Source organism: Myodes glareolus, chromosome 8 (genome assembly GCF_982192425.1).
Source record: "Myodes glareolus chromosome 8, mMyoGla1.1, whole genome shotgun sequence".
Lineage (NCBI taxonomy): Eukaryota > Metazoa > Chordata > Mammalia > Rodentia > Cricetidae > Myodes > Myodes glareolus.
The window spans coordinates 57,812,279-57,839,028 of record NC_142033.1 but is presented as its reverse complement, the minus strand read 5'-3'; the positions used below and the strand labels follow the sequence as shown (position 1 = coordinate 57,839,028).

At 37.2% G+C, this 26,750-nt stretch overlaps 1 protein-coding gene across 5 annotated transcripts in view; it reads right to left on the bottom strand.

Moving 5' to 3' along the window:
- Kcnip4 (potassium voltage-gated channel interacting protein 4) overlaps nucleotides 1-26,750 on the bottom strand; it is a 1,063,700-nt gene that overhangs the window by 137,282 nt on the left and 899,668 nt on the right. The window contains exon 2 of one of the 5 annotated variants that reach the window (XM_085691911.2): nucleotides 4,237-4,342. The exons of the other annotated variants lie outside the window; for them this stretch is intronic. Coding sequence (XP_085548037.1) covers nucleotides 4,237-4,342 — 106 coding nt within the window. The remainder of the gene's footprint in view (nucleotides 1-4,236; nucleotides 4,343-26,750) is intronic. 5 annotated transcript variants of the gene reach the window in all.

Genomic DNA, 26,750 nt, shown 5'->3' with positions numbered 1-26,750 from the left:
GTCTCATGATGTCATGTATAGAACATTTCCTCTGCCACTCAGAGGTCAGTCATGCCTAGAACCTCTCAGGTCAGTCAAAAAAGATTCATCTTCAGTTTCTCTAAACCCAGACATGGCATAGTTATACCCTTCTTCTCAAGGCGCAGAGGCCTCTGCTTATCTGTTGTTTGTTTGATAGCACAAACTTTCACCCCATAGTCACATGGTATATTTTTACATTGTGCACAATTGTTAGTATCTTGTCCACAGAAGAGAGATAACATGATCACTTGGCTAACATAGTCTGGTGGTTTGAAAGAAAATGGCCTCCCAAAAGACTGGCACTATTATGAGGTGTAGCCTTGTTGGAGGAAGTGTGTCACTGGGAGGAGGGGTTTTGGAGGTCTCTTTTGCTCAAGCATCCCTTAACGTGACAGTCAATAAACTTCCTGTTGCCTGCCTATCAAGATTTAAGGTCTCTAGATCCAGTGCCACATCTGCCTACATGCCACCATGCTCCTCATGCTGATGATAATGAATTGAACTTCTGAAACTTTAAGTGAGCCACCTTAATTAAATGTTTTCCTTGTAAGAGTTGCTGTGGCCATGGTGTCTCTTCACAGCAAAAAAGAACCCCTAACTTAGCCACATGGAAATGAGATTCATTGTCTTCTTTTCCCAAGTAAGATTCCTTTATTCCTACATGCCAAGTTTTCTTGGGAGTTGGATACTTGAAAATGCTTGCAACTTGGTAGAGATGTTTACATCTAAAAACATACCGGGTCCACAAATCATGTTATACACCTAGCATGACGTAAACAATAGCTACTTTCTAGTTTTTAAAAATTGGTACATATTAATTATCTATGTTCCTGGGTTTGCAAAATTTTTCCCTCAAGTATAACATGTAGATATTTTATATATACATATATTTTAAACATTACTGTATATATTATATATATGACTTTATGTAACGTTATAAAATCTAGTATCCACAAATGATAGAAAATATGAAATTTTGGTTTTTCTGAATCTGACTATCTGTATCATCTATATCTATATCTAGTGATAGTCTCAAAATACAGCATTTTCAGCAACTTATACAAATTTGTTCATTATAGTTGAAAATTCTATTATTCTTGTGATATTTTCTTCATTTATCTGTTGATATGCAACTCAATTGATATAATAACCTGGCTGTTCTGAATAGTGCTATAATAAACATGGGTGTACAGATACCCCTATTGTATACTGACTATTGACTTAGAATCCTTTGGCTGTCTACCCAGAAATTAATTAGCTGGGTCTAGACTAGTTTTGCTTGTCAATTCTTGAGGAGTCTTTACATTTTCCATAGTGTTGGAATGCATTTACATTTCTATTAGTGGATATACAGGGGTATTTTTCCTCACCATAATTTGTTGATAGTCATTTTCTTTATAATAACTACCCTGAAAGACAGGACAGCAAATCGTCAGGTAACTTTGACTTTTTATTGCCCTAATGGATGCGGATGTTAAATTTATCAAATATAAAATTTAATTATTCTCATTCTTTGTGTTTAGAATGTTTTTCTGCTTGGCTGTAATTTCAAGAAACATCCTTTTAGGGAAGGGCAGAGTTAAACTGATTTGTTTTTGCATGATATTTCATGCAGGGAAAATGCTAACAGAATGTGACAGTGTTTTACTTCACTAAGCAAACACGAAGACTCGACTGATGCTGACATTTTTCCTGTACATATGATACAAATGATTGTGTTTTCAGCAAATATCGGGTAACTTGGCAATGTTGACTTCACCTTAGAAGGAGAAAAACAATAGTGCTAATAGTCCACCATCTCGGACAAACCAGACCAACCCCCACAGTTTCAGAATCATATCCGGTTAGAGCTGTTCATTCCTCTAAATTACATCCTTGTGGTTTGCTGCTGAGCTGTGACATTTTACTGGTGAAATTTTGTGTGTATATAAGTGTGCATGCATGTAAGTGTGCACTAAAAAGCAAAAGATAGAGCAGTGTGCTACAATAATACTTTTAATGCTCTGCACATGCAATTCCTACCAGGAAAAATCATTTTTTTGTTGTTATGCACGATTTAATTGGGTGGAGTTTTGTGGGTTTGCTGTTTTGGATTTTGTTTTGTGTTTTGAAATATGGTTTATCAACTGCTCTCAACACAATTCACAATGACTAGATTCTGAAACGTATTCACTGAATGGACCCATGTGTCTGCTGGATCTGACTAACGTGATACAGCACCATTCAAAACAACTGTTTTGTATTTTAGTTCTAGGACTTTTGACTCAACATACTTTTTTTGATGTTCCTTCCATATTTTCTCCATTTGTATTGCGGAGAGTGATGGTATTTACATTTTAAATTACCAATCCAATCAATAGTTTCTACAAAATGATATGGCAGAATATAAAGAAGGTAGGTGAAGATACTTCCTGTCTCTTGGCACAGAGTTTGGATATTTCTCCACACTTTATGCTGCTCTATTTTCCTCTTTGGAAAGACTGCCTTCTCTTGTCGGATTGTAGGTGTTATTTGATGCTTGGAAATAAATTAATGTAAACTCATTTGTACACACAGTCTTTATAAGTTCACAGGGTCAGTGGCACTTAATATCCTTAACCAGTGTTCTCTCTTTAGGAGCTTTCTGTCTCTAATACATACACAAGAATGCCACATAGTTGTTAAGAAAGAGAAGGCAGACCAGTATGCTACTTAGTTTCATGTGTCAGCCTGGCTAAACCATAATGCTCAATTATTTAATCAAACCCTAATCTTAGTATTGCTATGGAGGCAGTATATCAAAGTGGTGATGGCAGTAATTGGTAGATATGTGCAGATGACAGATTACTCTCTCTGGATGTAGTGGGTGAGTCTCATGTAATCACTTGAGGTATTAAACAAACCTGAGGCTTCCTTGGAAGAATCCTCATTCAATTCCACAGCATCAAATGCTACCTAACTTTCCAGCCCATTCATAGCCAAAATCCTACAAGTCAAAACAATTTTTATTTATTTCTGTGTGTTTAGATATAAATATGCACATAGGACTATATATGTACATATATGGTATGTAAGTGTGTGCATGTTTATGTATGTGCTTAAAATTGTGCTTATGTGTTGGTTCTGGTTTTCTAGAGAACCTTAGACAACATAGGCATTGGATAAACAGAGGAGAAGTAAGTCATGCTTAAAAAAATGAAATCCATGAAATTATAATAGAAATTGAATAAAAATAGTATAGATATTTCTTTCTATATAAATATCATGTAACAGAGCAATATTTCTCTCCAGTAAATATAATTTATATGTTAAAGAGAAACATGCACTTCCATGTTCATTACAGAGCTATTCACTTTAGCCAAGAAAAAGAATTAACCTACTAGATAACCATTACTGGATAAATGTATATATTCAATGTGGTTCATGCATACAGAGAAGCACTATTCATCCTGGAAAAGAAAAAATAGTTGTCATATGTGATAACATGGGTGGAGCAGGACATCTTTACATGAAATAAACCAGACACAGCATGACAAAGACTGCATCATTTCATGCATAGAATTTTTAAAAGTTGACTTCATAGAAGTTAAGAGCATAATACTATGTACCAGGTACTGAGAAGCATAGCTGGGAACAAGGGGTGAGGAAGGTTAATTCATGGTTACTAACTTATAATTAGACAGGATTCTATTTGTGTATCAGAGTGACTGTTGGTGACTGTAATATGTCATTTATCCAAGAAAAGCTACATACAGTAGGGGTTTATATATTTTGCATCAAAGAAAAGATAAATGTTTGAGATTGTGGATGGATATGTTTATGTAGCTGAACATTATACAGAATATACATGTATCAAGACACCACACGACACTCCATAAATATGGACATTTTATGTTGCAACTAGAAAAAAAAACTTGCAAAATAATATAGCTTAAATTGTCAGCTGCTGTGCAACCATTTTAGGCAAAGCAATTCTCAAGGCTAGTCCCCGGGCCTCAGATGAAAGAAATCCAGAGTGTCAGGCAGCCTGGGCCTGTTACCGACTCCAGGATTTCAGCCTGCCAATTGAAAAGCGCCTGTTGCTCTCACGCTGCAGTGTTTCAGATAAACACGAGCCGTAAATAGACATTGCTTCACAGGAGATGATATATCGATTCTTTTTAGAAACAGAAATTGCGGTGCGTGTGGATCTAAACAAGCAAAGCAAACAATTTGGGGGCGAACAGAAAAGGAAACTTGCTTTGAATAGCAGGAGACGACGTTTTGGCAGCTGAGCAGGGCAAGAGCTTCATGAGTCGCTCTTTAATGCTGCGCTTGGTGTTGTTCTGAGCGTAGAGGAAACCTAGAAAATACATGATCGGTTCTGTTAGTGCCAGCTGCACAGAGGGACCCACAGGCTGTAGGGGTCACCAGGCAAGCAGAGCAAGCAGGACGGGGAAACAGCCAGCTAGCTGCGCACTCAGGCAAACACAGACAGTGGGTGAGGGCTCCCAAAGTTGGTTTCCTTCTTTACCTTTTATGTAAACTTCTGACGTGGCTTTAAAGGTCCTGGTGACCAAACAAGCACAGAATGAAAGGATTTTCCGTGGATGCCAAGAGTACAATTTGGTAGCTTATGTTGGATCTCAGATCAAAAGCCTAAGAGCTTTCATTGGAAAAAGTTGGATGAAAATTTCAATATTCAAACCAAGGTTAAGGGCCTGCAATGCAATCTTCTTTTCTTTGAACACAATGCTCCCTTCTTTGATTACAGAGGAGGTGGGGCCTCGCAGAAATCACTCACACAACAATCACCTGATAGTACCTTTGCCTTCCCTGAAAGTGAGAACAATCAATGTCCTTGATAGGCAGGATCATTAGCATGTGCTGAGGATCCGGATGTGCGGAAATCTTTCACATTTTTCACACAGTGACATTAATGAATGGAGCTTATTCAAGCGAAGCCATTGCAGGCGAGGTAAGAGGTATTTCGAAAATGTTAACTCAGGATTAGAGCCTGGCGCAGCAGGCATGCATTCCTGACTTCAGGCAGTTGGAGAAGACTTTACAAAAACCAGTGGTGGCTCCATAGGCAAGCCTCAAAGGGCCAGAGACAACTCGTCATGTCAGGAACTCAAGGTTTTCAATTCAACAACATCCCAGCCACTGAAAGTGCCTGAAAACCTGTATCTGCTTGTTAATACGAATTGCTTTCTCTGAATTAGTTTGAATGCAGTCTGACCGAAAGCAACCACAAGACACTCAATCTATTTTAAAGTTAGAATTATTTATGCTGGGCACTTGGCAAATATGCCCTCTGTTCCTTTCTGCTTTATTATTCCTACCTAGGAATTCTAAGCAAGCCCTGACCCTCAACCTGGAGATCTATCTCCACCTCACCATGAGAACATACCTGCAAAAACTCTCAGGTGCAGATTTGACAAAATAAAGAGGTAAATATGCAAAGCAGATCAGATTATCTTCCTGATTAAGAGCCCTCTTAAAATGTTGTCTGGGACCAAGGTCCCTTGATCTGCTCATGACCCAGCCCTGCATCAATCGGTGGTACTTTCATCCCCTCTCCTCCTCACTGCATAGCTTGTTGAGCACTGGCAAGATCATCCTTTTTGACAAAGCATCCTCTCAGACTATACACTTACTAGTGTGAACACCCTTCTCACCAACATCCTCAGAGTAGGCTGAGGGTGTGGCATGAAAGAAAAGATCAATAAATTCACATTGGACGTAGAAAGACCACTACCAATTTCTATGTTTTCAGTCTGATTTATATACCATACGTGTCAGGTTGCTTCCTCCTTCTCTGTTTCTGGAAGAACCCTTTCACCTAGGCACCCTCTCCTTTGGAAATTGAGGTTTTAGGGTCTTTCATTTCCTCCTCAGGCAGGCATTCTGTATTTCTTTCTCTGCTATTTCCTTTCTGCCACAGTGAGGTTTGTACCACAGCCTTCTTCATAGTCAGCCCTTGTTTACCAATGGTTGGCATCTCTATACCCTTTTGCCTTTGAAATTGGACAGACAATTTCCTCTCACAAATTGTCCCTTCCTGTTTCCTGCTGGCCTGTGGGGTGAGACTTCTTGCTTGTTTGCTTCAACAACCCTCGTGGTCCAGCATCTCATCTAACCAAACCCTGTCATAGATAAGAGACAAGTTGAGGAGGAAGCTCCTAATAGCCTTGGAGACAGGTATCAACCCCAAGGGAGCTTCTATCCCAGCTCCTTTGCTTCAGATTTGATTTCTTGACATCTAGCCAGACTGTAATTCTGTCAGAAATTCAAGAAATGTTTCCTAGTTGCTTGATTTCCTGTTTGTTTCGTGAAGCCTGGTATTTACCATCTCAGGCTTTATGTGGGGAGGGGAGATTCCTCCTCCCCAAATATGCACAACTGTTAATGCTACCCTATTGCCCTACCTCTTATTTGGTAAGGTCAACAAGTTGTCGCTTTCAGTTAAACTGTAGAAGTCCCTGTTTTTTACTATTTCATTCTAAGAGGTCTTGTAGAGATCATTATACTTTAGGAATCTATGTTTTCTTCGTATAACATTTTAAAATGTCTCTTTCGTGAATATATTTTTATATTTTGTATATGAGTATGACTCATATTAGAAAGACTCCTCCCCCCCCCCCCCGCCACAGGCATGTATTTTGATTGATTGGTCCTTAGCTGATGGTGTTACTTGGGTGGATTCTGAAATATTCAGAGGGTGGTGCCTAACTGGAGCCTAACTGGAAGACATAGGTAACTGGACCTATGCCTTACTTGCCTACTTTCTGTTTCTCTCTGCTTCCTGATCTGCCTTCAGATGATGTTTCTACCATAGGCGTGTACCAGCATGATCTAACCCGCTCCACCCACCATGCCTACCCACCATGATGCTATGAAACCGTGATGTCAAATAATCTATTCTCTTCTAAATTATTTCCATCAGGTACTTTGGTTTCAGTGAAGTAAAAGTAACTATGAAAATCTATTAGAGAGCAAGGTGTGGTCATAGTATATTCTCTTCCTTGTGTCATCCCTCTTCCTTTCCTTCTCTGATGTTGGGTCATGCTACACTTTTCTCCTTTAAATATACTGGTTTAGTGTATGGGAATGGAAGCAATCAATCAGCCTCAGGACACATCTCAGCACAGACCAAGGGTTACTTAGTTACTTAATCTCTATGTATTTCAGATTTTCTCTTTAGGAAAAAGAGCTAAGCAAAATGTCTGTTCCAACGAGTTGTGGCTATTGGGTGGAATAATGTATGAAAATTTGACCCCATGAAGGTTCAGAACCCAGTTTATGTTAGACCTTATTTTTCTTCTTTATGTGAATATACCACATTACTTCCAGCCCCAGAGCCTTTGAATATATTGTTATCTGCATATAAACTTTAGAATTTTGTTTCTCTTGATCTTTGTCTTGTTCATGTCCACTCCCCCTTGTAATTTGACTTTGATTCCCGAGGAATGCCTAATACATAAATCATAAAGCATGAAGAATTGTTACATGTGAAACATGTAGTTTCCCTTCACTTTCTTTTATACCAGTATAATTAACTACACAATCACATATTTAAAATATATTTTCCTAATGTAATATAGTATTGAAGAATGTTGTATCTAGTGGTCAATGAATATTATTAAGTGTGCTGTCACTATAAACATTCATATAGCTGAATAAATAATATAAAGCAAACTATTTCAAGCATAGAAAACAAGCAATATAGAATTTTGATGCTTAAGAGAGGAGAAACTGAAGAGGTGACTCTGTAAGGGTTCTTCCTATCTTGTGGCATGATCCCCACAGGCTTTATAAAGATGAAGTTCAAGCTCACTGAGCTGAGATCCAGACATGAATGAGGCTTTTGTAAAAGCTGGAATTTTTAAGGAAATGGAGAAGTGATTTTTGTGTCTAGTGAGGAATGTTTTGGAACCCTGTGTGAGGATTACGTAGTACATTTTAAAATAAACTTTGGAAAATGCATGCTCAAAACGAGGTGTCAATGCATCAATGCATGTGAGACAGAAACTGCTTCAGGGCTAAGAATAAGATAACAGAAGTCGCAAGTGCTCAGCAGTATAGAAGATCTGGCACATTCACACACACACACACACACACACACACACATACACACCCCCCCCCCCCACACACACCCTTGCAGGAAATGAAGCAAAAGAAAAGGCATCAACTGTATTGAAGTCCTCTGCTCTGTCATTCTTTATGAGCCCAGTAAGACTACATGGAGGGAGAATAATTTCCCAGAGTGAAGGTATTTCTCATGATAACCCAAATTGACCTATCTGGACAGGAAATTAACTTTAGGCTGCACTATGGAATATATTCAAGAATAATATAAATTCCTATTTAAAGATAATCACTGCAACCCAAACTTTCTATATCATGAGGTAAGAATGCCGATTATTCTTTGAGACATCACCTGGCATGCAACAAAGGTGGCAATGCATACCCCATAGTGAAGAGAAATCAAATGAATATAAACAGACCTAAGGCGGGCACACATATTGGAACTGATAATAAACGGTTTCAAAGAAAAAAGTGGCTTTAATATTGGGAACTTTTCAGAAACAGGATTAAAGCAACACAAAATAGCAAGAGGTGCAAAGTGAAATGTCTAAAATAAAGAGATTCTAAGAGTCAAAGGACCAGGGAGTCTCCTATAAGACGGTGCTTCCTAAAATTAGCTGCCTAAATCAGACCTGAACAATGGCAATATCAATAGACATGCTTATGTAGAAGAGTAAAGAATCTTATACGATCCAGTCTCTAGACAAAGAACTGCAGCAACTAATGACAGCTGAAAGAGGGAGAATTACTCTCTCCCAGCGATAAGCCTCCTAACTGGGTATTCCATCAAACTAATCAGCCCTGAAATTGTATACACACAAACAACAAAAATAGATTCAACAGCCTTTATTTATAAATTTGGGCTGGTGTGGGTATGTGTGAGTGTGTGCGTGTGCGTATGTGTGTGTGAGGTATATGTGTGTGTGTAAAATAAATAAAGCAAAAAGAGGCCATCAATTTGAAACAATGTGAAGGGGCAGGAAAAAAGTTGGAGTGAGGAGACCTGGGAGGACCTAAAAGGAAAGGTGAGGGAGAAAATAGAACTATGTTAACTTAACTTAACTATGTTCAACTTAATGGTAGGAATTTCTTTTATTTAGTAATGTACTAACATGGAAAATTGCTAATGAATGGATTATGAAGCTTAAGCAAATAAGAAAAGAAATAAACCATCAACTTTGAATAATAAAATTTGATAATTAATGAGAGTCTTGAGATCTGTACAAAATATCAAGACTATAAAACTGACTGGAGAGTAAGAGGAGAAGATGGAGAGATATTTGAAGAAATCCTGGCCCAAACTGATCACATGTGCTCGGAAACATCTGCTGAAGATCAGCATTTGTTCTCAACCCCAAGCAAGACAAATTCAAGAAGAATTACAGAGAAAACAATATCACTGAAAAGGAAAGAAAAGAAATACATATGAGGGAAGAATACAGTGGAATGGTGTGTTGTGAGAGACAGTAGAGTATGGATGCTGGAATGACACCTCGGTGCTCTCAGGTTGAATACAAAGAGCACCAAAACAGATATCTGTACTTTTTCCAATGAGTTACTTTGGAAGACGGAGGTGAAAGTTCAATGTCGTCAGATAAGGCAAAGGTGCAATAACACCCAGTCAATAGACCTGTATTATAAGATATGACAAAGAAATTTGTTCTGGATAAGTAAAAATGATGTGATACAAAAACACATATCTCAAGATAGAAACATAAAGTTGTAAAATTTTACAACTTCTGAATTAATAGAAAAAAGCTTGTTACCTTATCATATATGTTTAAAAATGTCTTGTGAAATTTATTATATTTACAGATGGAAATTTTCTGAAAGATTGTGAGGATTGCTAAGGGGTAAGTGGCATTTACCACTATGTGGCTCTTATGTTTCATACAGAATGAGCCTGAAATAAATGAAGAAGACGACGTCGCAATTTTTAGATGTAGGACTCAATTAAATGTAATAGCATGAAATATGGCTAAAACTTCAGTAGAGGAATTTAAATGTCACAATAAAATATATAGTTATTTCAAAATGATTTAGGAACAGAATAGAGAGACAAAGCTACTGGGGACAAATCACAATTTTGTAAATTGATAGAATTATATTCAACGGCATAACTGAATCTGCAACTATATTTCTCATTCATTACTGCATTCTTACCATTTTTATTGTGTCTGATATATAAATTGGTCAATCTGTATCCACTAAAGCATGAAAACAGACTAAGTATCTTTTTTTTGGTTGAGAAGTCTAACGTCATCTACAGGGCTATAATTAGCAGATGTATTTAGAATTTGCATAAATTACTCCCCTACAGTCCTCCCCCGTATCCTTAAAGCATAGCTGAGTGTGAAGCGCCTCTGATGGTGACAGTGTCCATAGAGCTAGGGCATGCTACTCTACTCTCCAGCAGTAATGCTAAAAGGAAATCAGTGAGGGTGAGGCAGCGCAAAAGTTGCCATAGTATCTCGCCCCCATAGAGATTACACACTCTCATAGTTGAATTGAATTAGCATACATCCCATAGTAAGCTATTCAAAATGTTTATCATAAATACATAATTATAATAAATGGTTTTCTTTTAATTATTTATTTTATGTGTATTATTGGTCTTTTACCTACATGTATGTCTGTGTTAAAGTTGTTGAATCTTCTGAAACTGGAGTAACAGATAGTTGTGAGCTGCTATGTGGGTGCTTGGAATTGAACCTTGATCCTTTGGAAGAGCAGCCAGTGCATTTAACCACTAAGCCATCTCTCCAGCCTCTGGTTTTCTTTGTATAACTGTATTGCAGTGGCTCTATAAAAAGTCTTTGCTATGGTGTGTCCAACAAGTAACATTTACTCTAACCCCTCACACACTGTTGCTTATATTATTGATTTCTCTTGATAACTCTGATTCTTTTAGGATGAAATTCTATTTGTTCATTAATTCATTCCCTCAAATGTTTCCTCAGTGCCTACTAGCTACTATCCCAATATGATACCTTAAAGACATCTTCTTTTTGTGAATCTTAGATTATAGAGGGTAAAGAATAAACAGTAAAACATATATAGAAAATGAAGCATGTAAGATACACAACAGGAACTGGATGCAGACTTCTTTAGGATGTAGGCTTCTAGGATGAAGCCTGCAGTGGGAGTTACATAGAGGAAGACATTGTTTAAACATGTTGGCAAAAAAATTCTTGAGTAAAGGGCACTGAAGGCATGTTATATCAAACATATTATCAATGAGACAGGGAGACACCACACATATTTTCAAATTATCAAAGTATATACTATGTATTATATAGAGATATACAAATAAAATGTTAACATCATTATTGAATTATTTATTGAATCATTTATATCACTAAATTGTTAAAGTAATACTTACTGAATTTTATAATATAAAAAACTAATGATTTAAATTGATTGACAATATAAACCATGAAATCTAATGATATATTCATAAATTATGTTGTTAGAATTAAACCTTACACAACTGCCTGCATATAAGCTAACCAAAGTTGCTAGCATGTTAGTATTTCAAAACTTCTGAATCAAAATAGCACAAAAAGAATAAAAATCACTTGTGCACATCCATGAGACACTTCAAGTGAAGTATCGTCAAAGAAAGAGCATTCTTTCTGGTGGGCGATGCTTTATCTTAAGTTCCTTCCATTACAGAAAACAAATCGGCTTCTCATCAAGCTGATTCCTCCATTATTCTGGTGATGCAGTTTTATGTGCAAGTGGTCATTTTTCACTGTCTATATTTTCTGATATATTAGGACAGCCATTGTATATAAATAACGTGTTTCAGTGCTGAATGGTGGACCATGAATTAAAAACTCAACAAGTTCTGGTAGTGATAACAGGCTGGGGCAGTTTTATCATAATGAGAAGTAAGCTTATCTTTCCTCTTTTGTCAGTAAGTGAATAGCAAATATTGCAGTTTTACTTTGGGATAAATATTTATTTTAAAATGTGCTCTAAAATTCTTCTTGCACGTACATAACTCTGTCTTTCTCTCAGCATTCGCTGTATATATCAGATCTGTTCCTGAAAATATACAGAATACAGTATTTCAGGGTTCACACTGTGGTAGTAATACTTTCTGAGAGACGCCTTGACAATTCACACAACTGCAGTCATTACTGAACCACACACCTATCCTCAGTGTTCACTATTAAAGAAGAGGAACAGAAATTTTCATGGCTGAATATTTGGAGAAGTACTTGTGATTCATTTTATGCCTTATTTTTAGTTCCCCAAAGCTAGTCTTAATTGGCCTGTTTTGTTTTGCCTGATTATAAAGCAGTTACTTCCTCTGTTAGTTAACTAAGAGTCAATCCGCATACAACCGAATTTGCTGGAAATCATCTGTAGCAACAAAGCACATGAACACATTTGACTCCACCCAATGGCAAACAAAGGCACACGTGCTTTCAATGATGATTTCTATAAGCCCTTGTTTTTCCTGATGCCTGATTCTCTTGTTCCTTCTATTTCATTCTTAGTCCTCGTCTATTTGTCTTTGTCTTTGTCTGCTCAACTTTGTCTGTCTGATAAACTAGCCCTGCTTTCTCTCCTTCCTTGTCTCACTGTATCTCCCTTCCTCCATGTTTCCCTTCGTTTCTTTCTTGTTTCTGCTCTCTATCTTTCTCTCTACTCTTGACTCAATTAACCCTTCATGAATCTGAGCTTAGTAACCTTTTGGCTGATTTTATTCTTGGTGAACTGTTGCAAAATGGGTTTAGTCAGCAAGGTAATGAAAATTATAATTCTAATTGTCCTTGAGCAAGTTTAATACACAGCAAGATAACCAAAGTGGCACTGTTTTCCACAGCCAACACAAGGTGAATGTGTTTTGCCCAAAAAGCAAGACACTAGAAGTATTATATATTTTGGATGCTTGTAGACTTCGCTAGATATTGTAGCTGATTTGAAAATTTGAAATGTCAGCTTTCCTGATTACGGATGCTTAGTCTGTGCTCCAAATTATTTGAACTGTCCTGATTTACCAGAGGAACCACATCTGGCTAGAGAGCAATGGCTGCTGGCTGGACATAAAAGGTATTGCTTCTGGTGCTTTGTTTAATTCTCTCTCCATCCCTCCCTCCCTCTGTCCCTCCCTCCCTCCCTCTCTCTCTCTCTCTCTCCCTCTCTCTCTACCTCCTTCCCTTCATCTCTCCCACTCTCTCTCTTTCTGTTCTGTTCCTACCACTCTCCTTCCTCCCTTTTTGTTTTTCCTCTCTTCCCCCTTTTTCCTCCATCCCTTCTTCCCTTCTTTCCTTCCATTAATTCCTCTTTTGCAGTACTAGAAAGGAAGTCAAGTATCTTGCCTCTACTAGGCAAGCACTCTGTGAGCTGCATCTCCACCCAACCTTGGGATCCCTTAGGACCCCTCACTGAAATCCAGTTCTCCTTTCTTCCCTGTATGAATTACAAAAACATCTTACATGGGGATGTCCCTCATGTGGCACATTAGGTGTTAACAGCAGCTTTTCATAATTTAGGATGACAAGGTCTCCTTGCCGGTTGCTGTAAGTTTCCCTAACAGCCTGTACTATCAAGCCCTTGGTGCTCCAAAATGTCCTGATTCATAGGGCACATTTCATGATCACACAGTGTTAGCAAACCCCCCACCACCCACCCCATACATTAATGCAATTATTGGCTGAAGTGTCACTTCGGTATACCACAAACACTGTGAGAGTGTTACATCATTTAAAATGCTATTTACCCTATGGGAGACATACATAGATCTAATCTACTTGGGAAGTAGAAAAAGACAAGATCTCCTGAGTAAATTGGGAGCATGGGGACCTTGAGAGAGGGTTGAGGGGGAGGGGAGAAGCAGAGAGGGGAACAGAGATAAATGTAGAGCTCAATAAAAATCATTAAAAAAATAAACTTAAATGCTATTTCTAAAACAAAATTTGCACAAAGAAGAAGCTAAAAAGCAGGTGGAGGTATGTGTGGGCAGGGGGGATTGTCATAGTAAGGGTCACAATGAAAAGACTTGCTGTGTCAGAGTAAAAAAAATAACGAGTTTAAATCAAAACTCTGCAGTGTTTGTTTGTAGGACTGGAAAAGTAGCCTGTTTCCACAGATCCTCTTTGATCTTGCCTGCTTCAGGAGAAAAATAAGAACCATGGCCTTTGCTCTTTCCTGGGCTGGGAAGGAGGTTCAAATAAGGTGCATACAGCTCCTGGCTAGATAGGGCTCTCCTTCATTAGTCAGAGAATGGGGGAAGAAATAATGTGCTTAAGGCTCAGAAACCAAAGCCAATGGAGTATTTAAAAAATCACAGTCAGTCTCTTTGATACAGCAGTCATTAAGCATCCACACCGAAGTCTCTTCTTCTATGTTATTCTTGTAACAAAAATTTTATTTTGTACACAATCACGAATAGGGTACCATGTTTCTTCCTCAAACTCAGACCTCTATTTCCACTCATGCCCAGTTTTCAACTTTTTAAATATTAAGAATCTTAAATTTTAGATCATTATAACTTTATAAAGTTTAGTTTCAAATCGAATAGAATATTTATTATATAGCAGGTAACCTCATTTTACCAATCCTGTGTATAATATGTGGTATGTATCTTAGTCATAGCCCAGGCTATCCTGTGTTACAGTTGGTCATTCACTAATAAGACAATGCTAGAACACTGATGTGAAAACAAATTGTTTGTTCTTCTTCATGCCATTTAAGCACTCTCTATAAAGTCCACTAAAGTTTTTGATCCATCATTATGACTTAGATTTTCACTCTGAGTGGAAATAGGTAAACACATGTCTTGTGAGCAGATGGCTGATATTACATAACTTGATGTTTCATTCAACAGCATTCAGTGCATACCTACTCGGATCTGGCAAAAACACAGTCCTCCGTCTCATATAGCTTACATTTTAGCTGAGATGGCAAATGTGAACCGAGAGGGGGCAAACACAGTATAGGAAAGGCAAGCAAATTTCACCTTGGTGATGACCCTTCCCTGAAGGATGATGAACACGAGCAGCTCCTGAAATGCAGTTCTGAGACAATGATGGGCACTGTTTAAAACAAGGCAGGGATGCTGCATGCCTTACATAGTTCAGCTTTTTCAAGAGCACCATGTGTGGTTATTATGAAAGACAAACTGCAGTTTAGGAGAATTATTTCGTCTACGTGCGGCAGTCCAAAGGTAGACCAGGTGTCCAGCTGCCCAGGTCCTGGCATTCTCCGTTGGTTGTTACAGTAACAATGGTTCCAGGCAATGTATGAGTTCACTTACTCAGTGAGTCTCACTGTGCTGTCTTCACTTAGAGAATACTGATTTCTGTCATAGTCTGCTTCTTGTTTCCTTTTCTTACTCCTTTCTTAAGACTTTCTATTCATTCTACCTTGGATATATTGCTGAAGTCTTAGTAACTTTTATTCCTTTGCTAGAAATGCTGGCCTTCATTTCATTTTCTGTAGGGCACCCATCATATTTTTAATGGTATTAAATAATAATAATTCAGTTGAAGAGCAGGCTGCTCCAGGAGATTCAATGTCTTTATCTAAAAGTGAAGCTAATAATACATGGCACTTACTAATCTCAAAGAACTTAGGAAATTAACGGAGTAGTTGTTCCTGTAAAATTCTTCAAATCCAAGAAGAAATAACATGTAACCTATTATAACTTCTGGTGGGAGATACTACTTCTATAGCTTCAGTCCTTTTCGGCCACTGTATTTATTCTTCATTATTTAACAATATGTCTTTTCTATAAGGTTATTATTTGTTAATTTAATCAATAAATATTTATTGACTATATGGCAAGGAGACCCTCTGCAAGGAAGCTGGAATGAGACGCCAACAACATAATCAATGATACTAAGTGTTTGCAATCCATACCTTGCCTACTCATTAGCATTGCTAGAGCACCTTGTAAAATTCACCCATGCCTGATCACCCAGAGCATTCAAAAGAGAAACCAAACTCGAGACTTTCCCATTTTGTTCTTGGCCAGAAATGTTTCTTTAAAACTTCCCTTTCATATTTTTGATATTGCAAATGGATTCTTGTTAGGCTAGAACTGATGCCTCTAATTCTCTCCCCCTACCCTTTTTTATGTTATGGGTTATTTGTTTTAATATATATTTCACTTAAAACATTATATTTCTAGCTCATGAAAAATGGGAAAACCTTCTGTACTATGTGCATTCCATCACAGCAATAACCAGGTGTGTCTAGCAGCTGCATTTTAGAGCAGGAAGTGTTCTCGGCCTGCTTGTAGTGCTCTCCTCATATCACATCACTGTATGACTGTTTTGCTTAACTCATTTTTATTGGTTGCCTGGCCGTCACATAGATTTATGATGGTTTTCAGTCCCTTATAGTTTTTGTTCTACATGGACAATGCTCTGAGTTGAAATTTGTCTCTCAAATTTTATATCTACCTGGAACCTCAGAATGTGACCACCTCCCCTTTTTCTGACTCTATCTTCAAAGATTCTATTTCAAGAAAAAATGGAGCTGGATTATGGAGGGGCTATATTTAATGACTAGTGTTTTGTTCATATAAGACCCATAAATTTCATGCTAGGAAACTTAGAATTGTCTATAAATTATTACTCATCATTGGAATTTTGAGATCTGGGAATTCCCCCCCCCCATTATATACATGGCATCAGAAGGTTTAATTAACTACTCTACCCACCAGAAAATAGCTAATGATTCAAATTCAGGCAGTCAGAGAATAAAATAAGTGCAGATTTTTAACTGATTAAATTAAATCAATTGAAGTGATGAATCACAGTATTTACATATATGTGTGTTATAAATGATAATTCCATATATCATATAAATATAAATATAATTTAAGTCAATTCCTCAGTGTGGGTGGAAAGGTCCCTAATGATTTAATCCTACTTCCTCTATCAACATGATAGGAAAATCAGGTGTAACAAATTAATGTCCTTCAGGTGAATATTGATGGCTTCTCCTTCTAATTTGTTTCTTAGGCAAATTAGATGTGTTAGGCAGGCTCACAATGTAAAATATTGTCCTCGAAGCAGGTAACTCTGCAAGCAGTTCAGCATTTTCATTTGTTAGAAACTAAAACCTATAATATTACAATTTATCATAGCAACTGAGAAGGCTTTGTTGTGGCAGAGAAAAAGAAGGCCATCGCAAGTCAAAAGTTTTCTGCAATCTTCTTACTACATAGGAAATGTCTTGCCCACATAAAAAATATTCATAGTAAATTTTTAGTCATATAGTCAAATTTAGTAAATTGATATAAAAATAGTATAACATAAAAATATAGTCCTGGTTAGGTAATGTTAAGAGCACTGGCTGTTCTTCCAGAGTAGCAGGTTTCAGTCCCTAGCACCCACAGAGAGGCACACCAGACAAGTGAATTCTGTCTCTGGAGGATCTAATGCCCACTTCTGGCATCCACCTGCTCTGCACACTTGTGGTATACCCACATATAAGCAGACAAAATACCCATATACATAAAATATAAAATAGCATTTTTAAGTAATTAACTTAGAATTTCCCCACTCTATGCACAAACCAGAAGATAATATAACACTCAAAGTTTTGCAACAATTGTCAAAAGCTTTATAACTTCAAGGTTTGCTGACTGACTGAATAGTGGTGAGCTATTTAGGATATTTCCATGAAGTAATATCCTTCAAGCTTACGAATAGACATATTTGCTAGGTTTATGAAACAATCCATTAAACCTTTCAGTTGTGAGTGAAACTGTAGCTCAGTGCTAGGTATTATACTAGTTTAGTGAGCCAAATTTCTAGGGTCCAATCTCCAGGAAGCCCAAAACCAGAAACCGGAAACCCTCCACAATATATTATTAAAATAAAACATAATTTCCGTAAACTCATTCTGAGTAGATCTCATTGTAAACAAAATGGAGTTAAGTTTTTAATCTTGAAAAAACCCTAGTTTCATTCAATTCAATTGTGCAAATATCAGTTAAATGCTTAAGGTACATTAACTAGTTTTGGGGGTGACTCCTGAGGATCCTAGGATTTCTGTTGGATAGAAGGTGAATTTTATATATAAAATTAAATCATTTTGGAAAATTCTCTTCCTCCTATACCCCTTTATCCTATATCTTCCTCCCTAATTCAAAGATTTTAAAATTGTGTTGGTTAGATCAGAATCCTTGCCTCTTACACATCTACAAGGAATGGGATAGAAGGATGCATGGGAATCTAAAGCCATCATGTATTGAATGTCTCTGAAGACTAGACTGTAAATAATAGATTACATATATTAACTTAAATAAGTTTCAAAAACTATTAATAAAGGTAGGTACTGAACTCAGGAATGTTTACCCCACTAAGGATAGAAGCTTAAAATTGAATGTAATGTGTGTACAAAATTGACTTATAAGAACATCATTGTGTTTAATCCATCTTTTTCTCCCCAGATGACAAAGTTCCTTAGAAAGCCAAGGCCTAAGAATGTCAGACGGTACCAACCCTCTTTGTTGAGTTTCTTATGTTATAACACCAGTTAGAAGGATTTGGGGGAGATAGGAAGAAGGCTAGCTTTGGCAATAAACTTCAATCGTGTGAGAAAGCAGCGCTGTTAAAACACTTTCTGGTCATCAGTAGTGATGGGGGTCATGAAATTGAGATAAGATATTCTGAGGGAGAGAAAGCAATATTGTGCTCTCAGGGTAGAATTTCATAAGAAGCTCGTGAAAATGACTTCCTGAGCAAGGGAAATTATGGATCTTATCTTATTTTCTGGGTGAGTAAATCTACTGAATTCACTTTGATTTCAGGATCACGTGTGCACAAAGAATAGAAAAACCTGCCTGACAGACAGTTGCTTTACAAAGATCTGAAGTCAGTGTTGGCACTGGGACGCTAAACTTAAAAAAAAGTGTGAGATTCATCTTGGTAGGATGCAAATTCTTTGTTATTTGGTTTTACTTTTGTTTTGGTGTACCTTACACAGTACTTTCTAATTTGATCTAAACCATAGCTCAATGAGATTAGCAAGTTTGATATCATAGTGCATACTTCACGCAAGCGAGCATTCACAAATTTAGAAAATGCAAAGCTTAATTAATTGACGGCTGTCTGGCTGAGTCTTCCTGTCTCCTCTTCTCACATTGAGCCGTTCTTTCTTTTATGTCCTTGCTCTTTAAAATAAGATGATCCTTCAGCCTTGTCTGGTATCCTGTAAGAACTGCAGATGCTTTAGTTCCTGCTTTGCATTCCTGAATCAGAATTTGCATTTTTAACAACATCCGCACGTGACTGCAGCACATAAATTTTAGAAGGTACCAAATACATCGTGCTATATAGTCATCTGGAATGACTCTATTTTCAGATTCTTATTTTAATTCACTATAATGAGGGATGAATAGAGAGCACTATCCTAATAATAAAGTGCCTGTCAATGAATTTATCGAAACATAATAAGATTCAAGTAAGAGAGGTACCAACAATGGAGATTTACTGCACATCAAGGTACACACTTTGAGCCCTATGAGCCCTGTGTTGTGACACAAGTTTAGAATCCCAGAACTGGGAAGACTGAGGAAGAAGCAAGAATTAAGGATATACTTGATCTGGGCTATCCTTCTGTGTATGTGTTGCTTTATTGGTGAATGAATCAAGCTGATTTGGCTAATGGCTTAGCAGAGTAAAGCCAGGTGGGAAATCTGAAGAGAGATATATAGAAAGAGTAGATGAAGTCAAAGAGATGCCGTGTAGCTGCAGAAGGAGAAAGATGCTGCCACCGGAACCTTTACCAATAAGCCACTGCTTCATGGTGGTATGCAGATTAATAGAAATGGGTTAATTCAAGATGTAAGAGCTAGCTAGATATAAGTCTGAGTCATTGGCCCAGCAGTGTTACAATTAATATAGTTTCTGTGTGATTATTCGGATGTGCACATCCGGGAAACAAAAGAGCAGTAGCCACCTACATATACCAGGTACATAGAAACTTCCAGGCAAGCCTGAAAAACAAACGACTTAAGATCTCATCTCAAAATACAAGAGACAAAACCAAAATCACAATAACAGAATAACAAAGTTAGAGACTGAGTTGTAGTCTTGCTGCTAATTGTGTGACTTTAGAGAATTAATGAGAACCATAAAAGTACCCCAACTAAGGAGGTTATTGTGATGGTCAGAGGCAAGGCATCTTCAGAGCTGGCAGCTGAGAATGCCATGATCTCATTATCTTAAGCCAGATAAGTGGCAGAGCTTCACTCTAGATATTTTCTTTCTAAGGAAACAGAAAACAAAAGAAAACATTTTTTTTTCTGATATTATTTAATTTTGGGAAAAAAGTTACTTGTAGCCTAGGCTGGCTTCACACCAACATGTCTCCTGCCTCCACCTTACAAGTCCTGAGACTACGAAGTCTACCACCACTCTCGGCACTAAGAAGGAATCTCTTTTTCCTCATTGCATGACTGTTTACATTTGGAATCCCAGTATTGCAAAGGTAAGAAGATTGCTCTAAATTTGAGGTCAACCACAGCTACAGAATGAGATTCTGTGACAAAAAAAAGCAAAGATGAAATTTTTAAGAAGTTCACCCGGTGCTTCTGCCTATAACCTGGGGTCTTCTCGAAGCCAGACTTTGAAAGGTATTACAGAGATGTGCTCCGTGTCAGGCTTTCTGCAAGCTGGTGCTGGCTCAGGGTCATTTTTAGTGTCCTGTGAACTATCCCAGGAAGACCCTTGACCCATTTTGGAATTTGGAGATCTCACCTTAATGAAAATGATTACTTATTTTTCTCTATACTCTAAAATGTAACAGTTTAGTAATGATGTAACTTGATCATCCTCTTTGGGGACATGGATTATATCTTGTGTAGAGTTTGAAATATTAGAAAAACATTCTTGATACCTGGGGGACACCTAGGAAGCTCAGATATTTTCCCTCTCAAGGAATACTAGCGACCAGTTGATCTTTCCTGAGTCCCAGGATAAGTGACCGGGGGTGGGGGTGGTAGACTAGACACCACAGAGTCCATAAGCAGACCCCCATTGCAGTCTCATAGTGATGATGTATCAGAATACTTTAATAAAACAGAATTCAGAGTAAATTAACTGGCTTTATTGCCTTCAGTATATGTACCTGCAATATGAAAATCCATTTTTTTTAGTTTTTGAGTGAACAAAAGAACATGCAAAATGCTTTACTAAACATAACTAACAGAGATGAGTTATGATGAGTTAATATCTTGCTATTGTTTTTCATATAGAAAGAATTTTCTAGCCTCATTATGTGTGGTATGAAACTTAAAATTAGGTCTCATAAGCCACTGGGAGAAAAATATATGAGGCCAATACCAGTACGCTGCTCCTGGATGCAGAATCATTATTCTTTATAGTGCTGAAAAATTCACAAAAGACAGGTTGGGAGCAAGGATTTGAAAACACAGCTTAACTATGCGAAATGGAATTTAAATGGTGTATTTCACTTCTGTATGATTTTCCTTCAGCCTGACAGAACTGTGTCTTATGTGGATCTTTATTTTAGAGCAATGTTTTCTTTGGTGCTTTCAAATGTCCACTACTTTTCATGGGGCAGATGTTTGCAAAGCCCATGTATGTTGAGTCAGGATTTAAAGCTGGCCTTACTGTTCAGCCAGGGTTGCTCATTACAACCCTGTTCAGCGCCTCCTGGCTTTGAAGGGCCAAGTCTCTTTCCATTAAGTGAAGGGAAAGGAAGCAAATTTTTTTGCTTATAATGAAAACTGACATAAATCATAGAGTGCAGCCTTTTTCTAAATATTCAAAAATTGAACCTGTTAGTTTCAAGGGGATAATCTTTAAAGAAAATAAAATTATCTTATGAAATAAAACTGGACACTTTAGAAAACACTCCATATTTTAATAAAGAGCAGAGAATTAAATTTAATTATTATTATATGATTCACACTTTCATCTTCATGCTCTTTTATTTGAGATTTCTAAACTTAGATCTTCTAATATTTTTGAGATTATACTTTCTTTAATTTTCTTTTCTGGTTGCTTTTTTAAAAAAAATCACATATTACATTCAAGTTATTCTGTTATCCTCCCATTTGACATTAAGTCATTTGTCTAGTTTTTCCATGATTCTGCGTTCATTTCCTTTTGTCTAATGTCTTTCATCAGGCATTTCCCTGAGAACCTTCCATGTATTGTCTCAGTCATCATCACATGCCCTATTATCATATCCACCCCATCTAGTCAAAAGACAGTGATCCTGGAAAGATTAAGTGTCTTCTTCAGATGACACAGCAACTGGGAAAGCCAAGATTTGATCCCCTATAACCCATTACTGGATCCCAAGCTCCTAACAGTTCATTCTTTAGTAGATGACACATCACAACTTAACTGGTAAAAAACCAGGCAGGGACTATGGGGAAAGGAGGGCTTTATATAGACTTTGTAATTTACAACACTCTCTCTCTTCTCCAGGGACATTGGTTCTATGGTCTGTCTCTCCCATGATAGCAAGTCCTCAGATGTTTTATATAAATGACATATGTACCTTATGCACCCTTTCTGTCATCTACTTTATAACTTTGATTCATTTTTATATCTACTACAATGTAAATGCTATATAACCTACCAGTTCTAGGCTGTAATGGTTATGGAGTAATGAAAAGAAAAACAGGCGGGAGTGGCAGTGCAGACTTTGCTCCAGAGGTATCTCTCCTCTCTCAAGGTGGGATGCTTACATGGAGAGTCTGTACATATGGCAGACTCTCCATGTTAGCATCCCTCCTTGGGAGGTACTACTCTATAGTTGATGAGTCAGCAAAGACTAGTTACAGGAAGAAAGCACAGTTCTTAGTCAGTAATGCCTGGTAGACTTGTATTGTCCTAATAGTCTGGTTACTGTAATCAGCCTCCGCCTATTCAGACAGCGTTCCAGTCCTTGTATCCTTGCTCTATTAGAATACCACTTTAAATCAACCACAGCATGGGGTGCCTGACTTCCCTTGATGGGCTCCTCTCAGTTATCTAAAGAGCTGTAGAGGCAGCAATTTAGAGAAGAGCTTACCCATTGCATTAAATTTCTTCTTAGTTGGTATTTGATCGTGCTTCAGTCCCAAGACTACAAACTGAATGCAGAAGGGACTTAAATAAGTATAGAACTTCCTGTACTTCTTTATCAGTTGAGTTACCCTTTTCCAGTAGAACAATGCTCATGGGCAACTTGGTGACACCCAGAGTTAAATTCGAGAGCCCAGAGGATTTTTTTATCTGTATTTTATTGGATGGAGCGTGATTGATTCAGTTACATTGATTTGAAACCACATGCTATTCAAAACAAGGCAGGGTCCTATAGATGTCAATGCTCTCAGTTGGAACTATTTGCCAGTTATTCATTCATTTTGAGACTTTTTAGACTATCTAAAGGAAGAAATGGTAATTTCCACATGTGTGTGGTTTGTGTATGTTTGTCCACAGGTGGGTATAAATTCTTATGCCTATGTATGTTTGTATGAATGCCGGAGGTCAGTAGTGAGATTCTTTCCCTATTGCTCTCCACCTATGTTCTTTTCTATAGTCTCTCACTGAACCTGGAACTAAATGATTCAAGTAGACTGGCTGGCCAGCAAACTCATGGGATATGATATATCTGCATGTGCTCCTTTCCTGTCTGTGTAGAGATTACAGATGCTTCTAGAACATGCTCAGTGAACAGTTTATCCACTGAATCACCTCCTCATTGCTTGTGTTATCAGTCTTTTTAAAAGGATGTTGCTCATTGTAGCAGAGAAAAACTATATTACATATTTTCAAAATTAATACAAAATGATCCATGCTAATGCACATCGTTGAAACAACTAATTACTCTAGTACCACTGATTGCAGAGTTCTCAGCAAAATGCTAATTTAATTAAGCTTTAACAGTTTTCATCCCATACTCTGATTATAAAATACCCAACTAATAATGTAATCTTAAATATTAATAATATTTAAATTTTATGAGAGTTTTGCATGTACTCACTTCAAATTTTATTTTCTGTCAAAACAAATATATAAAATGCTATGTAATTCTACTTGTGATTATCTGTAGTCATTTGAACACTTAGCAGGAAAGAGAAAGTAGTCATAAGGTATCTTCAGAAGGAGAAGGAAGAAAGGAAGAGGAAGATGATGGGAGGAAAGAGGAAGGAAGGCACTTTTAGTGCCTTTACAAGTAAGGCAAATGATGATGTTTTTCAGAACCTAAAAGTGTTCCAGGGTTGAATTACCATTATACTCAATTAATTTGATAGTCCTACCTTAACAAATACTGGATCACTTATCTCATAGCTCTGGTAACATTTTGTTTGTTTTGTTTTTCAAGACAGGTTTCTCTGTGTACCAGTCCTGGTTGTCCTAGAACACACGTTGTTGGTCTAGAACTCACAGAGATATGTCTACCTTTGCCTCTCAGAGTACGGAGAGTAAAGATGAGCGCTGCCACCACCTTGCAAACTCTGCTATCTTGAAGTATAAGATTAAAGAGTCACTGTCTTCTGGGGTATCTCCACTTGGCTTGCAGAGAGTCACCTTCTCACTTTGGTCCTTTGTTTCTGCTTCCCTCACTTACACGAATAATAGTCATAACAGACCAGGCCTATGGTAATTACCTCACATTAACGTGACCCCCTCTTCTTTATCTGAAGGTTCAGTTGCATTCTGAGGTAGTGAAAGGTCAGACTTTACCAAATGAATTTCAAAGTATGTATTTAGTCCATATATAACAATGATCTTTCAATAAATGTTTGCTGATTATTGGTGGGGTATTTGAATAACAACTGAGAAATGAAAGTATGTATGGGTAATGTCCTTAAACACTGTAAACTGAGGTAGGAAGGAGAACATGTTGATGCTCTTCTCATCACCAGAAGGCCGAAAAGACTTCTGACCAATCAGCTGCTTTTACCTTCTTCAATGAATGTATCATGAAAATATCATAGCAATCACGAAGACTCATGTACATTTCACACTTTGATGGGATCAATCTTTCTAAAACATATTCACAACAAAAACTCAGTAGTCATTAGATTCATTCACTGTATACTTCATTTAATTTAGTACTAATTTCATTCAATACATGCTTAAGTATGAAATTTATGTCAGGATTTATATATATAATTATATACTATATATATAATATTATATAATATAAATATATATTACTTATATTTATATTATATAATATTAGTATAATATTATATATATAAATCTCATATATATATATATGAGATACAAGTTCAAGTGACTGTCCCTTCCCATTGCCTACCAGATACAAAGCGCATTCTGACATATGCAGTGAGAGTTCTTTAGTATTCAGAAGTTCCCTACTTTTCAGTGTTCATTCCTCAAGAGCTCCTTTGATTACACTCACACAAGAATATTTTTCACTTCCTGTTTTCCACTGTATAGATATTGTACTCTCTAGTTTTTTTTCTATTTTTCATCTGTTCCCTTGCCTATAAAAAACTTGAGTCCTGATCTTTTCATAATGTTTTGAATATTCATGTTTCTCAATGGTATATAAAATGAATGTGAGGGATAAATTAAGCATGTGTCATTGCTTGGGTGTCTGGGAAGAAGGCAAGGGATTTACAGAGATTGAAATTCTGTAGATAAGGGAAGGTAAAAGAAGTATTGTGGACAAAAGTTGAGTTTTGGCAGTTCAGGAAAAGCAGATATTCTGATCTATGGAGGCTAGCATCTAGACTAACTCTTGCCACATATTAGGCACATCAAAAATCTTGTTTAATGAATACATGTGCGTATTCATGAACTATGTACAACCTTTATCATTAACATGTGGACAAGTAAAACCAGCCCCTTTCCCCTTTCAAGTATCCTTTCCCTTTGGATCTACCCCAATGTGTTAAGTTCCCTTTTTCTTCTTATTTTCTTTTTCCTTTCCCCTTTCACCTTCCTCAATACTACTTTATAGTTAGGGTAGTAAAACAGAAGACAATCTGGCAACACACATAGACCATAGATATGTATACACACACACACACACACACACACACACACACACACACACACACACACACACACAGTATGTCTTCAAGCAGAACATGATGAGAAAAAGAAAATTCAGGAGAAAGGTTTTTATGCATTTGTCTTTTCTCCAAATCCTGTTGTTTCCTTTGTCCTTTCATCAAAGACCCTGACGCAGTGGCAGTGAAAGCATCACCTTTGTTCCCAAACCACTAGACCATATTAAACTCTGGATCCAAACAGATCTACCTCATTCAGTGCCATCTCTCCAGTGGAACTACGCCACTCTGTCCGGGAAACAATCTGGTTAGCTTATCATGAAGGCACTGCTGTTCTAGTATTTTCTTGATCCTCTCATCTGGATCAGAAAATTCCAGAGGCAGGCTTTGGACTAATCATTAAAAAGATTTTCTCTCTCTTTAGCGTAAAAATTATTTTCTTATGGAGATTTAATGTGATATACCCACAGCCTTAATATTTCGGGAACATCAAAGTAAAGACTGTTATTCGGTTCATTCCCCTTCTCAGAGGGAAAGAAAACAAAACAAAACTGAACCTCAGTAGAAACTATATTTCTAACCAGAGGGGAAGCCATAGAGGATACCATGTGAGAAAAAAATGGAGCAGAAATAAGTTTGCTTTAGCAAGTTTTCTCTGTTAATTTCTCACATCGCTGCCATTCGTTTTCACTAAACAAAT